At 41.0% G+C, this 14,228-nt stretch overlaps 1 protein-coding gene across 3 annotated transcripts in view; it reads left to right on the forward strand.

Moving 5' to 3' along the window:
* The first annotated feature begins 1,428 nt into the window (after positions 1-1,428).
* GLT1D1 (glycosyltransferase 1 domain containing 1) overlaps positions 1,429-14,228 on the forward strand; it is a 50,062-nt gene continuing 37,262 nt past the window's right edge. Inside the window, exons 1-3 of one of the 3 annotated variants that reach the window (XM_064675203.1) lie at positions 1,429-1,526; positions 9,309-9,457; positions 12,803-12,908. In XM_064675203.1, the coding sequence (XP_064531273.1) occupies positions 1,465-1,526; positions 9,309-9,457; positions 12,803-12,908 (317 nt within the window). In that variant the 5' untranslated portion in view covers positions 1,429-1,464. Of the gene's footprint in view, positions 1,527-1,581; positions 1,814-9,308; positions 9,458-12,802; positions 12,909-14,228 lie in introns of those variants that run through there. The other 2 variants (XM_064675204.1, XM_064675202.1) reach the window with 2 other exon arrangements.

The raw sequence follows: 14,228 nt of genomic DNA on the forward strand, positions 1-14,228 counted from the left end.
GAACTGCAGCTTCCTTTTAACCCAAAACATGTCTGCATTTTGGATCACAGAGGCTCTTTTAGGCCCAGGGTGAAGCTGGCACACACACCCAGAGCCAGCCCTTCTCAGTGTGGTGCAGCTGGGTGACCCGTGCTGTGTGAGGGTGCTGAGTGCTCTCAAAAGCCCAAATGTGCCTCACATGGGCCACCTCAAGGCCAGAATCCTGGCCCTCTACGTTTCAACAGGGCTGGAATTTCATGCCAGAAACACTTCCTGAAATGATGATGAAACTACCTTGGTTCTGCCTCCCCTTAGATTAGCATTTATGCTGGTTTTAGCATTTATGCAAGGTTTGTTGCTCTTCTAAGTTGTAGCCATATTTTTTAGTTGGGATGGGGTTTTAAATGGTCTGAACAATGTTGTGCTGGATTATTTCTAAGTGTTAACTTAGTGAGATGCAGACAATTGAACACGGCTCTGCAGCATGAAGACCCATTAGCAAAACATGAGCCTGCCCACCAAAATGCTTACAATTTGCCAGAACATGCTCCAGTATGTGTCTTTACTTCTAAACCCTCAATTCCAGACTACCTGTCATCCTCAGAGATCCACACAAGTTATTTGAAGAAGTAGTGTTTCAAAAATTATTAAATTTAAGAGCCTTTCTCTGTATGTAGCATATTTTTCTCCCTCTGCCCGAGGGAAAAGGAAGATTTGAAGAATAATTTAGGCTGCAATAACCAGGCACTGCAGTCTGCAGACCACCTTTCTCTGTCTTCTTCAGCCCTTGGGGAAACATAAGTATATGTAGCCCTGTGATGAATTACATCAGACCAGGTTATAAGCAAAGAAGTGAGTTTTCTGTTCAATCAAGCCTGCCCCACTTCTCATCTTTCTCACAACCACAAATGTCCTGGATGCATTCTCAATGTTTTTACAAGATGTTGAATCAGGTTCAAGGCCATGGATATCTTCCATCAGCCACCTGTCTCCTGTCAATCTCCAACAGACTCCCTAAACTGGCCTCTCAGCCTTCCTGCCTGCTGCCCCACCCATCCGCTCTCCGTCTCTCTGCTTATAATGGGGGTGAACGCCTTTTATCCTGAAGACTGGCTTCGTAGTTTGGGATACACTTTTCTTGGTCCCGAGGTCATGTTCTTTTCCTCTTCCCTGTTTTGTTGTACCTTTGGATTCTGCCTGCTGCTGTGCAGGCTGTGGTTCCTCACCAGACCTTTCCCCTGGTCCCTGTGGCTCTCTTTCATCACTTGGCTTTCCTGATGTTTGGAGTGGTCTTTGACCACTCCGTTGCCTTGTTCTTTGGACTAGCACATTCCTCTGGCTTTTCTGGTTGTCGGTGCCTTATCCACACTTAGTTTTTAATAACTGTGAATATGAAGCATCTCTTGGGAGGCTCAAGGCGACACGAGGAACAGGAGGCAGTGTTTTGGTACCAACCTCCCCCGATGCTCTTCTGCGGGGATCTTTATGGTTTCCCTGAGGCCACGATGTGAGCACGTCATCATGAAAACACACAGCGCTATTCACAGGTGCGGGAGGGCCTCCAAACCTGGGGCTTGGCTCGGTAGCCAAGTGTCCTCTGCCCAGGAACACCTGGCGAGGCGCAGCCGGGCCGGCTCAGCCCCGCGGGCGGGTCGGCGCAGGGCTCGGCCCCGTGCCCGCTCATCCCCCGCTCATCCCCCGCTCCCCGCGCTGTTTCCGGGAGCCGCGGGCAGGTGAGGAGGCGGCGGCGGAGCGAAGGGGCCGCTATGAGGCTGCTGCTGCTCGCGTGTCTGCGGGCGCAGACCGGCAACGCCACCACCGCCGCCAGGATACAGTAAGTGCGATGCGGAGCAGGGGATGCGCTGCCCGCTGCGAGCCCGCGGGGACCCGCCCCCGCCGCTGCCCCTCCGCAGCCTCCCCGGCGGGCAAAGGGGGCCCCGCGGGGCCGCTGCGGGGCCGGGGGGCGGCGGGGCCCGCCCGCCATGCGCTGCCCGCGCCGGCGCACGGAGGCGGCTCTGCGGAGCGGGGTGTGCGGGGGGCGGCGGCCGAGAGGGGCCCTCACACACGGCCGGGCCCGCCCCCGCCGCGGGGCTGTGTTATCACCGTGTCCCCTGGGCCACTGGGAGCGGGACTGTGTTACCGCCGTGTCCCCTGTGCCACTGGGAGCGGGGCTGTGTTATCACCGTGTCCCCTGTGCCACTGAGAGCGGGGCTGTGTTATCACCGTGTCCCTTGTGTCACTGGGAGCGCGGAGCCGAGTGCTTCCCGCAAACCCCGTGAATAAGCCGCTCTGCTCGGGGCCGGGTGCTGGCGGAGGGGCTGCGGCTCTCGCGGTGTCACCCGGGTCCCCTCGCCGGCCGCCCCTCGCAGCCCCCGCCCAGCCCGTGTCGGTCGGTGGGTTTCCCGAGGATGCCCGCATTGGGAAATGCTCGGGATGAGATGAGATGAGATGAGACAGTGCGAAGGGCAGCGGGGAGCTCGGCAATGAGTGTCTGTACAGAAGCCATCCCGGAGCAGCATCTGTGCGGGAGCCGCTCCCGTTGCTGCCCTGGCAATCCTGGGGATTCGACACGCGGCTCTCGGGGGGTGACGGACACGGGTCTGCAGCGCTGTGACAGAGCCCCATGAACATCCTTAGTGCCCCCATTTAACTCCTTCTGTGACATGTGGGAAAAGGATGTGGCTGACAGCGTTGCTATGCGCGTGAGCTTTGTTTAAAAAAAAAAAAAAAAAAAGCCGCCTTAAAAAGAAAAAGATTTCCCAATGGTTTTGACCTCTTGAGGCCTGAGATAAGGATTTGGTTGCATCTTATCTAAAACTCATCTGCAGTTTAGTTGTTTTGCTTAGCGTGAATCCCTTGGGATAGCCTTCTGCTATTGCTGGTTTTCCCTGACCTTGATCTGTGTATTATCACATGTGGAATGTTATGCATAGAAATAGTCCTCTGACATTAAGTTTTCACACTGGTTGTGTCACCCCAAGTTCAGTCTTGGATTTGTGCAGGATTGTATAAGGTAGTGGTAGAACAGACCTGCCTCCTGCCAGTCACTCAGATGTTGAAGATATAAGCAAATGGAGCATAAAGACTAGAGAAAGCTGAAGTTTTTAGTATTTTAAAACAATAATTGTTAATAAAATGTTGAGATTAAACAAATTCATTCTTATGTTTATAACACACATTTTTATACCTGTATGTGTCAGCACAGTTCCTGTGTGGTGGTTTCTGTGGTATTCTCATTTCCTTTGCTCTCACTGGATAATGCAAAACTAGTTATTCTTTAGGACGCCAGTGCTCATTCTTCCTCAATAAGATTATTTATTCTACCTTTACAAATTAAATATTCACTTACCCACTTCCAATTCAATTTTGAAGAAAGTCAGACCAACATTTAGACTGTGGAGCCATTCAGAGCTAATCTAGTGGAAAGCAGGTTTTGCATTATTTCTGGTTAAAATAAGTCTGAATAAGGCAGACAAACAAACATCCACCAAACTGTCTTTTAATTACGCTGAGATTAATTGTGAATATGTGAGCATCCTGTGTCAAGGTACAGGGGCTTGGCAAGGTGCCTTTAGGTGAGTCATGGCAAACAGCAATTTTGGTAGCCTTCTCCAGCTCTGACTTGTGATGGTGGCCTAAAATAGTGTGTTTTAGTAGGAAAGGGTATAGATTTGGTGAGCTACAGCAGCTCTGCTGACAGATGGTGTAACATATTACTGTGCTAATGCAGTCATTTGCAGCTGTATGGACACATCTGCAGTGACCTGTGTAGGGTACATCAATTGTTGATCCTGTTGCTTCCCAGGAGTACCTTACACAAAGTGTAGGAATACCTTACACAAAGTGGATGCTGCTTTCTCATGCACACAGACCTTGAAGTGGGAAGAAAATGAGTGAAAGATCAATTTAATTCATGTTCCTGATAAAGCTGGATAAAGGATTCTAACAGGAATAGTGCTTGAGAGTGAGTAATGTCATGTTCAGTTCCTATCATAACCTACCATAACTGTTATTTATAGTAATAATATAAATGAGCCTGTTCAGGGGAAAAAAACCCCTCTGATCAGGGGAAAAAATGGAGTATTAGCTATCAATTAAGTCCATCATCCTCACTAAAAGGCTAGTCAGGTGACAACTATCACTAAAACCATCCTGTGCAGATACTTCCATCTAATATTGATTTTCTTAAGACTTCATGCCATTATAAAATGAATAAATCTACAGGTATGGCCAAAGGCTTGGGCATGACACTTCTCACACTAATCTGCCACACCCGAGGTTATGGCCACGTGGTAAACTTCGTAATACATATGTTAATACACATAAAATGCATGTGTATCCAATAAACATTTGGCCTCAGTTGTATCTGCATACATGCTTATGAATTTATTTGTTTATTCTTTTTTGTCATATTGGACCATGGTAACTTTTGTTTAAGTATAAACGAAACAGTGACATTGTCTCCGGGTTGGACACTTGCCAGCATAGATTAATTTTATGGCTTAATAACACTGCATATCCTATGTTTGTGATATTACAGCTGTTCCCATAACTGCTTCATCTTTTCATAAATAAGATACTCATTTCCTGAGTCTCAAGTAACTGGTGATAAAGGTACCAGAATCTAATTTGGCTAGAAATCAGCTTGCTAAAACAAGTGGTATAATGAATGTGCTGTGGGCCTTATTCGTATTACTGTGGTATCATGTTTAATCACCTTTAAAAATATGAGCAATGAGTAGAAGATACACCACCAAGTAAAAGTCTTTGCATAGGCTGCCATTCTTCAGCCTTAGAAAAGAGATCAAAGAGGGTGTCAGGAAAGAAAAGAAATTAATCTTCTCTTCCCCTTGAAATGTTCTGTTCTTCTTTTACTACTTAGTAGTAAGGAGGAATAGATATCTTGAATTAATTGGTTAATTAGAAAGATTTAGATGAAGTATTTTGTCAATATGTAAATATCCTTTGGAGAGGGAGAACTTGTTCTCATTAAATGGCCAGTTGAGATAGCCATTCTCTAAATCTTCAGGTAATCAACTGCAGGAGAATTAAACACACAAATTCAATGCTACTTATCATTCCTCTTTACAATTGTTTTTTTAGCTTAGACATTTATTGGAGTAATTCTGAGCCCAAATGTTTCTTCCATTCAGTCTTACCCTGTCTGCCACCGTTCCAATCCTGCAGGAGAGCACTGGTACAGCAGGGGATCCTCTTCTCTTCATGGCAGGTCAGAAGGGCTCTTTTTCCTCCCTGGTTGATGCAGGTGCTGGGAGATTCCTGGTGCTCTTTGTGTGGCCATTCCCAGAGCAGGATGCTGCTCATCCTCCACCTTTGGGACTGAGATGCAATCGTTTACATGGCTGACATTGTTGCTGCTTCCCAAAATTGTTTGCATGGCAGGACCTACTTATAAGACAGGATTAAACTTTGCAGAATTTTGTCCTTCCAAAGCTCCGTTACTTCAGAACACAGAAGAATTTGCTCCCCATCTTCCCTCACTTTTTTCCTTTCTGATCTTTCTCACAGTGAATTTTATTCATACTCCATTCATGCCAACATGATTTGTCTATGCTGTTTAAAGGAGAAGTTTGAGAGAGAAATAAAATGAAGAACACGTTGCTTTAACAAGTATGAAAAGGAAAATTACAAAGAAAACAGAGAAGATCATGCAGGGTTTCAACTCCTGTAATTTGACCAGCTTCAGTGGGAATTGTGAATCCTCAGGTCTGGCTGAGTTTCAGAAGAGGCAGTGGAATGGCTCTGCTCACTTAATAGGCTTTAAATTGGGCCATATACATTTAACAGTAGTTGATACACAGCTGCTTTACAGAACAGACAGCCAAGGGAAAGAGATAATTAATATTTTTGGATGAAGCCTATTTTGTGCCATTCAAGAAGTGTCAGTGTGTCTACCTACCAGGAACTTTTTGGAAATCAAACATTCTTTGTCTGCAAGTAACTCCCTTGAAACATCAGTTGAAATTTAGAATGTAAATGTTTCTAAAAGGAAGACATCACAGAAAATACAGCAAGTTTCACAACCATAATATTTTAAAAGTAATCATACTTTTAACTTGCTGTGCTTTAACCTCAACCAAGATGTGTTTGGAACTATAAAACTGTTTCCTTATGTGAAAACCTGTTGAAGGAGGGAAGACTGCTGGCCAGGAAAAGTGAGAAGTAGTGATCAATACTGTAGGAAATAAAAAATGAAACGGTGTAAAACATCATTTGGTATTTCATAGTTGTGTTAGAAAAAAATGTTTTTCTATAGAAATCTTAAATGAAGTGAAAACATATTCGAAAAAGGTTGTTCCTTGTAGCAATATCTCTCTGCATACAGATCTGGAGAAGACACAAATTTCACTTATAAGCTTCATGATTTCCAAAGAGTATAAAAAATACAACAACAACAACAAAATTATTTCCTGAATACTAAAATAAGCGGGACTGGAAAATATTTTGTCCAATATTCAGATGTGTATAAATATCACAGTGTAAGCAGTGACCAATATAATGGACTTTGATAAATGATCTTTCACACTTACGGAATGCCTAAAGTTTTCCCTGAGAGTTTCTTCCTACAAAAAAATGAAGAAATTCCACCCAAAAGCTGGAATCTGACAGCCCAAATCCATTTTAGAAATATTATTCTCCCCAGGTCATGGCACTGGATTCCATGAGACTTTCAGCAGAAGGGAAAAATATGGCAAAGCAAGGCAAATTCTGGATCCAAGCAATAATCACTGTTTGTTAAGACACTTACTTGGAAATTTATCTACTGCATAAAAAACTGTGACAGAAAATGTAGCCTTGTGATTTAGCATTTCCAGTGCTGTCTTTGATTCCCAGACAGCAGGAGACGTGTTCATTTTTATTTTTCATTCAGAAAGTATTTGTTTATGGAATGGCAAAATAATGTGAATACACAGTTGCCAGGAGGAGAGAAGATATGGGTAATGTATCTCTTCTGTCTTGGCTTCATTCAGGGACATCTGTGACTTCATAGACAGATCAGTCTTCAAAAAAAAATCTCCTGCAATAACTGTGCAGCACCCTCTTATCATGTTCCTTGATAAGAGCATATGTGTGAAAACCATAATCTGCTTTTTTTGGTTGTAAAGATGAAAAGTCATTTAGAAAATATGAAAATATGGCTAAATTTCAGTACTTAAATGGTAGCCAATAACTCTGCTTCTACACATATATATTTCCATATATGCATAATTTGAAGCTTGTGACTAATGATACTGAACTCAATGGAATCTTTATGGGATTAAGGCCTCTTTAAATCTGGGAGTTTGAATTATTCTGGGAATAATTTGGTAATTTTTCCTTCATAAGATGTATGCAAATTCTTTACGTGCTCCTGAGTAGAATAAAAATGTGTAAAAAAAAAAAAAGAAAGTGAAGTAATAGGGGTAATCCACAATTTCTGAGCCTTGGAACATTCGAGGGACTCCCTCTCTATTTACTGCAGAAACAGCTGTTATTCCACTGTGAGATTTGAAGCTGTGGAAACTGTAGAGGAAAAGTATTCATTCCTAGTATATTTAAAAAAAACCCCGAAAAACCAACAAAAGACACTTTCAATTGAAAATCCTAGCTGAGTTTCTTGATTCCTGATGTCCTGAGGGAGTTATTTTCAAATTAATTGTAATATGCAAACATATTGCTCGTACATGATAGTGATTTATGGTAATTGCAATACTGAGGGGAAAAAAATCCTTTTAGACTGGTTAATGAGCACCTGTGAAATTATGGAATGCACACACGAGCATCCCGAGTATTTGCCCGAGAGATTTTCTCTCCACAGCTGTGAGATTTGGGCATCATTATTTAGATATAAATTGAGAGCCTCTTTCCAGAGGGAAGCAGGTACTTGGAGCCAGTTCGTGGGACAGCTGATGGAAATAATTGCTTGACAGTGTAAATAAGGAGTTTACAATCTGGCTGCATTTTATTATTTATTAGTACTTATTAGAATTTATTGGTCTCGCTTCAAACAGCGAAGTTAAAAGTAAAAGGAGTTTCTTTTTTAGGATAAGGAAGAAATACAGCACCATATGTTGTGCCAGTGGAGCTCTGTCTGATATAGTGCTAACACATTCCTTCCAAGGCCTCGAGACATTTTACAGCATTTTTAGCACCAATTTCTGCAGTAATGACTAACTTGTGCAGGACAGAAAATTACATTCCTTGGGAGGATATGAAATAATCAGGAAAGGAAAGAGCCCCATTATCCAGGAAGCCGTTGAGTTTGCAGGATTTTAATGCCAGAACAATTAATACGCGACGAGAAATAAATCAACTGGAATAATGTGTGATGGGCAGAAAGCATTCTTGTGGTCTTTTTATAATGTAGAAAGTGGAAACACTGCATGTCAGGAGAGGCAGTGTGCTAGTTTCTATCAAAACATGGATTTTCTCCTGTATGTTTTTTGGCTGATGTCCTTGGAAACATTGATAACTGATTGTGGTTTCAGTGGGAGGAATAAAGCTGTCTGTAATCAATCAGGTTCTTGTCTTTGGCAGTCTTTGAATCAACGTTTTACTATGAAGAACCATTGTATATAAAGATGAATGTGTAAGCTGACACTGAGGGGGTTTTGTTGTTGGTTTGGATTGTTGTTTTTTTTCTTTCTAGCAACTGAGATTTTTCAAACAGGCTGTGAAGGTGTTTGTGTAATTACTTTTGTGTAGTTTTTTGCTTATACTTCAATTATCCATTTGTTTTACAAATGGGTGAGCGAAGATAAGAAGCAATTAAACCCACAATCAAACAGAGAGGGAATACAATTCAACTCTCTGGTTTTCTTCATGTATTCATTTTTTTTTGGATGTTCTGTAGTTTTAGTAGCATTGATTAGCTGGATGTGTTTGTGCTTTCTTCACTTGGTGGCCTCTCTCCAGAACAAGGATCTGAGAATCTCTAAGAACAAAGTCTAACACTCAATTCAAAAGGAGACTTTTCAGCATAATAAGTTGAAGCTCAATCAGGAAAGATCCTGGTCATACTTAATTTCTGCTGATTTTCAAAGGTTATGTTGATGGGGCTTTGGCCTTGAAATGCATGCAAATTATGTTGCTTGGAAGTGTGCCTAAGGCTTTACAATGGTGAAGGTAAGAAACACTTTCCAGGAAAAAAAATAAACAACTTTTTAAATTGGTCCATCATTGCTTGAACAAACCTAGCATGAAGTTGAATGTCAGAGCAAAGATTATTAAGGAGAAAGGTTTTGATTAAGCTTGCTTGATATTCTGCCATGCCTACAACATTGATAAGTATAATTTTTATTCTTTTTCTCTTTGTTCCAATAATGAAGGAGTCATCTACATGCTGCAGGTCATATCTGTGTTCTCAAAGATGCTTTCCTGTATGAAAGTCCAGTTGAAATTGCTGATCTCACCTCCACAGACAAGTTTGATGCAGCCCTGGCCATTCATCTTTATAAAGGAGGCAGACTTCTGCAAGGTAATCCTCTTTCTATTTTCCAATAAAAATGCCTCTTAAAAAAGTACTGCAGGAGAAGAGAATGAATAGGAACATTTATACATGGCTGTAAATGTATAAACCCACACACAATGTCATTATTCTGTTTATCCACTTCAGCAAATGTTCAGAAATGCTGAACATCTTTCTCTGTGGGAGATTTGATCCAGAGAGGAGAGAACTAAATAGATGTACTTAAAAAGCACATAATGCATTTCGTAATTAAGTGCTATAACTACACCAAGATAAGAGTGTGATATTAACATTAGGATACTCTCAGCAAGTGTGTTCTTTCAGAGGACAGTGGCTTGGCTAAGTATAGCTGAGGTCAAATGGAAGAAAGCAGAGAGGCTAATTTGATTTTTCTGCTCAAAAGTGAGTCAGGGTTTTTGGACATTAAATAACTTTGCAGTATTGTCCCTGTCAGCCAACCCATAGGAGTCAAAATGTTATCAGACAAATAACAAAAGTTTCTGTCTGGCCACCTACAACCAAATTTAATCTGCCATTAATGATACACTAGAAACACCAGCTTTCAAAATTACACACTGTCACCTACTGAAATTGCAAATGTGTATCAATTTCTGAGATCACCTTTGTATTATATCAATCTATTCACTTGAATAAAGGCTCATAATTTCATACTTTCATCAGATCTCAGTGTAAGTCCTGTTGTTAGTTTTCACCCTCCAGAAGTGCCCCTGCAGTTTGTGTTGGTGGGTTTTCAGAAAGCCTGAATTATCATGTCTGGCATGTTTCTGTTTCTTTTGTTACAATGGAGCTCTGATTTCAGATGGGACCCTACAATCCAAGATGATCTCTGGTAACATATGTATTAAGAGTTCTCTTACTGGAATAAAGAGATTTTTGACAAGACCTAGAATTATTTTGGAAGAGGCTTATGGAAAGTCTGAGAACTCTCTCTTTTTTTTTTCCCCTTTCTTTTGCTAAGGAACAAAAAATAAGGTTGAATTTAAAATGTTTATTGCAAAAGTGTATTGGAGTTTGACTTGCATAGCAGTGCCTGAATGCTGTTGCTGTTTACCTTTCAAAATCCCAAGTGACCTGCAAAGCCCAGTACTCAAATGATTTACAAAAGCTCAGTAATTTAAATAAATCAGTCACACTGTTCCCAAAAGCATCTGCAGTAACTGTGAGAAAAATAAACCAGAAACCTGTGAAAGGCAAGACAGTAAGTAGTAAGGGTGCTGGGATGATCATGGTCAAAATGTAAAAGTTATGGAGGAAAAAAGTGATTCAGGGGACACTCCTGATTCCTGTAACATTTAGAAATTTAGTCATACTGCCACTGCTGCCATACTACCAATCTTTTGGGCCTCATCCTGGAAACTTTGTTTAAATGAGTGGGGATGTATGATCAACACATGTAATAGATGACATAGTAATTATTTGCTTTTTAAATTTATTAGAAATGCAATACATATTTTATATTATATTACAGAAAATCAGCCTCTTGAAGATTAGTGCTGTGGGGCTTTGATAGTGCACATTAATTCTCTTCACCTGCAAACATTAGAGCACAATATCTAAAAATGTCAAGGAAATTCTCTAAGTAGCCAGAATGGTAATTAGTCTTTCATTTGTTGTGTTTGTTGTTTCATTTAGTAATGAGGAAATTAGCAATGCTAATAAATCCTCATCTTACAGCTCACTTAATTTTCAAATATAAATGTGAAACATAGACTACACTTTCAATCTTCATCAGCATATTTATTTTGTTTCCTTTTTTTTGAAGATTTCCTTATTTGCTTGTTTTTAACCATGGATTTTAATTAGGAGAGTTCCCTGAATTAACCACCCCCACACCCCTAAGGAACTGTGGGTGTTTATAGGACCTGTCACCAAGAGTTTTTGCAGCCATGAACACTGAAGGTCAGTCATGTCTCAAAAGGGAGAACCTCCCTCAGCACAGGAACCTCTTGTTGGTCCAGTGACAGCAAATGAGAAATAACAAAGGATATTTTCTGCCTTTCTTGATACTCAGAGTGTGGTGTCAGTACAGTTTCACTCCTTACTCCCGTTCTGTCAGGAGGAAATCTTGCCTTCAGCTGTCACAGCCAATGGATACCTGCAAAACCCACTGGATGGGCCACCTTAGGCCCAGGTTTTGTAGACTGGAGAGTGTTTCCTTTACAAAACTGCAGCCCATTTGGAATTTCAAATTATGTTCTGCCTGTAATAATCAGCCACCAGGAGGTTGTTATTTGTTAGTTGAATGCTGTGTAAAAGCGACCACTTAGTCCCTTCCAGTGCTGAAACAATGGACAGCAAACATTGTGGTCTTGATTGGCTTCAGGAGAGAATATTACTGCTCAGTGGCTAAAAATAACCTGACTCCAAGAAAAGCAGCACAATTAGAAAGGAATCTTACACTGCTCTTGGCTTTTGGATTGTCATCCAAGTGGTCTTTGGCTTTTCTGTGTCAGTCAAGCTGCTGTTAGCACTGAAGTGCAACACTGCCCTGCTTTGGTGGCTTTACTGGTACAAAAAGATTAATTTATTCTGATGCCATGTGTCAAAACTAGGCTTTACCAAATGCAGACACCACTGGGATATATATGATTTTGTTGATGCTCTAAGGTTTGAATGTTTGTGCACAGACTCCCACAGGCAGACACACCTTCCTCTACTTGTAATGTTTGAGCACTGTGAGACTTCCTAAAACAACCTCCACAAACTGGGTGATCACAGGAGGTCTTGGTACCAATTATAAACACAGATCCATCTCTTTGGGACAGTGGTTTTGTTACAGGTTCACAATATGGTGCCTTGTTTAATTTGGTGGCATTTTCCAATGGTGTGGCTCCATCTCTACCTCTTGTAGCAGTAAAATCAGCTTAAGAAGTCAATATTTAAAAAAATAATAATAATTTCAGTAACCAGCTTTCCAAGGAGAGTTACCCAGACCACAGTATTGGTATGCTTGAGGGCACAGTGGCTGGGACTGGATACCTGGGACCAAACTTTGCAATCCTACATCTTTTTAACATGTGAATAACATTTGAAATATATATGCTGTTTGGTAGGCTGCTAAGTTTAGAATCTAATTGATTGCTTTTAATAAGCATGGAAAAGGGAAATAAAATCTCATAGCTATACAACAGACTGTGAAAGTGCATAGATATTGTATGGGGGGTGTCAGTGCCAAACTCATAAAAATTCAAATTTCTCCAGGTTTCCTTTTCAAACACTTTTGCTTAAATACATGGTACAATATTATTAATGTACTTTTGCACTCTTACTATCCACTCCTACTCATTACCTTGACACGTGGGCCAGCTTCTCATTGTAGTCATTGCTTTGCAGGGAGCAGAATTCCTTTTGGAATCATCTTTGGTGGGACAGATGTAAATGAAGACGTCAAAAGTGAAGAGAAACATCGGGTAATGGGAGCAGTGCTGGAGGAAGCCAGGTAAGAGCATGTGTGGAAGATTGAGGAAAGGAAACTACATTTTTGTAGTGGCAGATCTTTTAGGAAGTGTTCCCTAAGTGCTTGGAATCACTGGGAGATGTGTAGGGCAGCAGACAAAGGCTAGACTGCTTGAAATCCCTATGATCTCTACATATTATGATTCAGTGATGAAAGTAGAACAGTTTCTTCATGAAATACAGTCTGTATGTAGTCTATCATTTAATCCTTCCATCATATTTGTCCATGGAAGACTTGGCAGAAGTAGGGCTAAAACTTGATCTCTTGGGTTGTAAATTTTCAAAAAGACTGAAATCCCATTAAAAGCTAATGAAATCTGGGCTAACTAATCCTCTGCTTTGTGTACTGAATCATAACTGTTGTCTAGAATAATAGAACTAGAATAATGTGTGTGATGAGGATATAAAATTCTGAGGCAGGTGAAGGAAATGAGATGAATAGGAGTAAGAATACTCAACCTGGGATTTGGCAGCACATTGCTCTGTAAAGTAATCTACCCTATGGGTAGACCCCTTAAAAAAATACACATCTAAGTATCTCCAACAATATCCATACAGTTGCCATTTGGACAGAACTATTCTGGCCATGAAATAACTCATATTTGGTATCTAAATAGTGAAGTTTTAGTAGTGGAGGCGCTTAATGGTGAATTAGTGGCAGAGGTATGATTTTTTAAATAATAAACATTTGCTAGTGATGGAGATAAGAATATTCTCATTAATTCTTACTGTAGTAATATCAGGAGCCTAAACAAGGTTGGACCCTGTTTCCAGAAGTGCTGAATGTTGCTCCAAGTTGCTTTTTTTAAAGCATCTGTTTCTTAGTAAATTCTGGGTTAAGTTACATATGTTCAAACATATAAAATATTCTGTATTGGAACTAAACTAACATATATTAGGCATTAAGTGCTATCTGCACATACAGACCAGGGTTCTCAGCAGTTTGACTTAAGTGAGGTGACAACTAAAAATAACTGGCATTGTCCTGTTGCATCACAGAATCAAACCTGTTCTCAGAGCCCTCCCTCACACTTAGCTTATTGACAGAGGGCTTGATTGAAAAGGGGATCACTCAAGTATAAGGAGCTTTTGTTCTTTTTTTACCCCTGCTAATGCCATCCTTTCCCTGGATACGGGAACAAAGAAGAGGAGACTGAAGACAGTCTTTAAGCAAGTTCTCTCAGTTTTTAGGTGAATTGACAAGGGAATATTTTCAGGGTGTTTTAAATCTGAAAAAGTTCTAGTGACATGTCACTGTAGTCATAAAATGTAGTTCTGGAAGTGATGAGAAATCAGAGGAAAG

This window comes from Pseudopipra pipra, chromosome 18, assembly GCF_036250125.1.
Source record: "Pseudopipra pipra isolate bDixPip1 chromosome 18, bDixPip1.hap1, whole genome shotgun sequence".
Taxonomy (NCBI): Eukaryota; Metazoa; Chordata; class Aves; order Passeriformes; family Pipridae; genus Pseudopipra; species Pseudopipra pipra.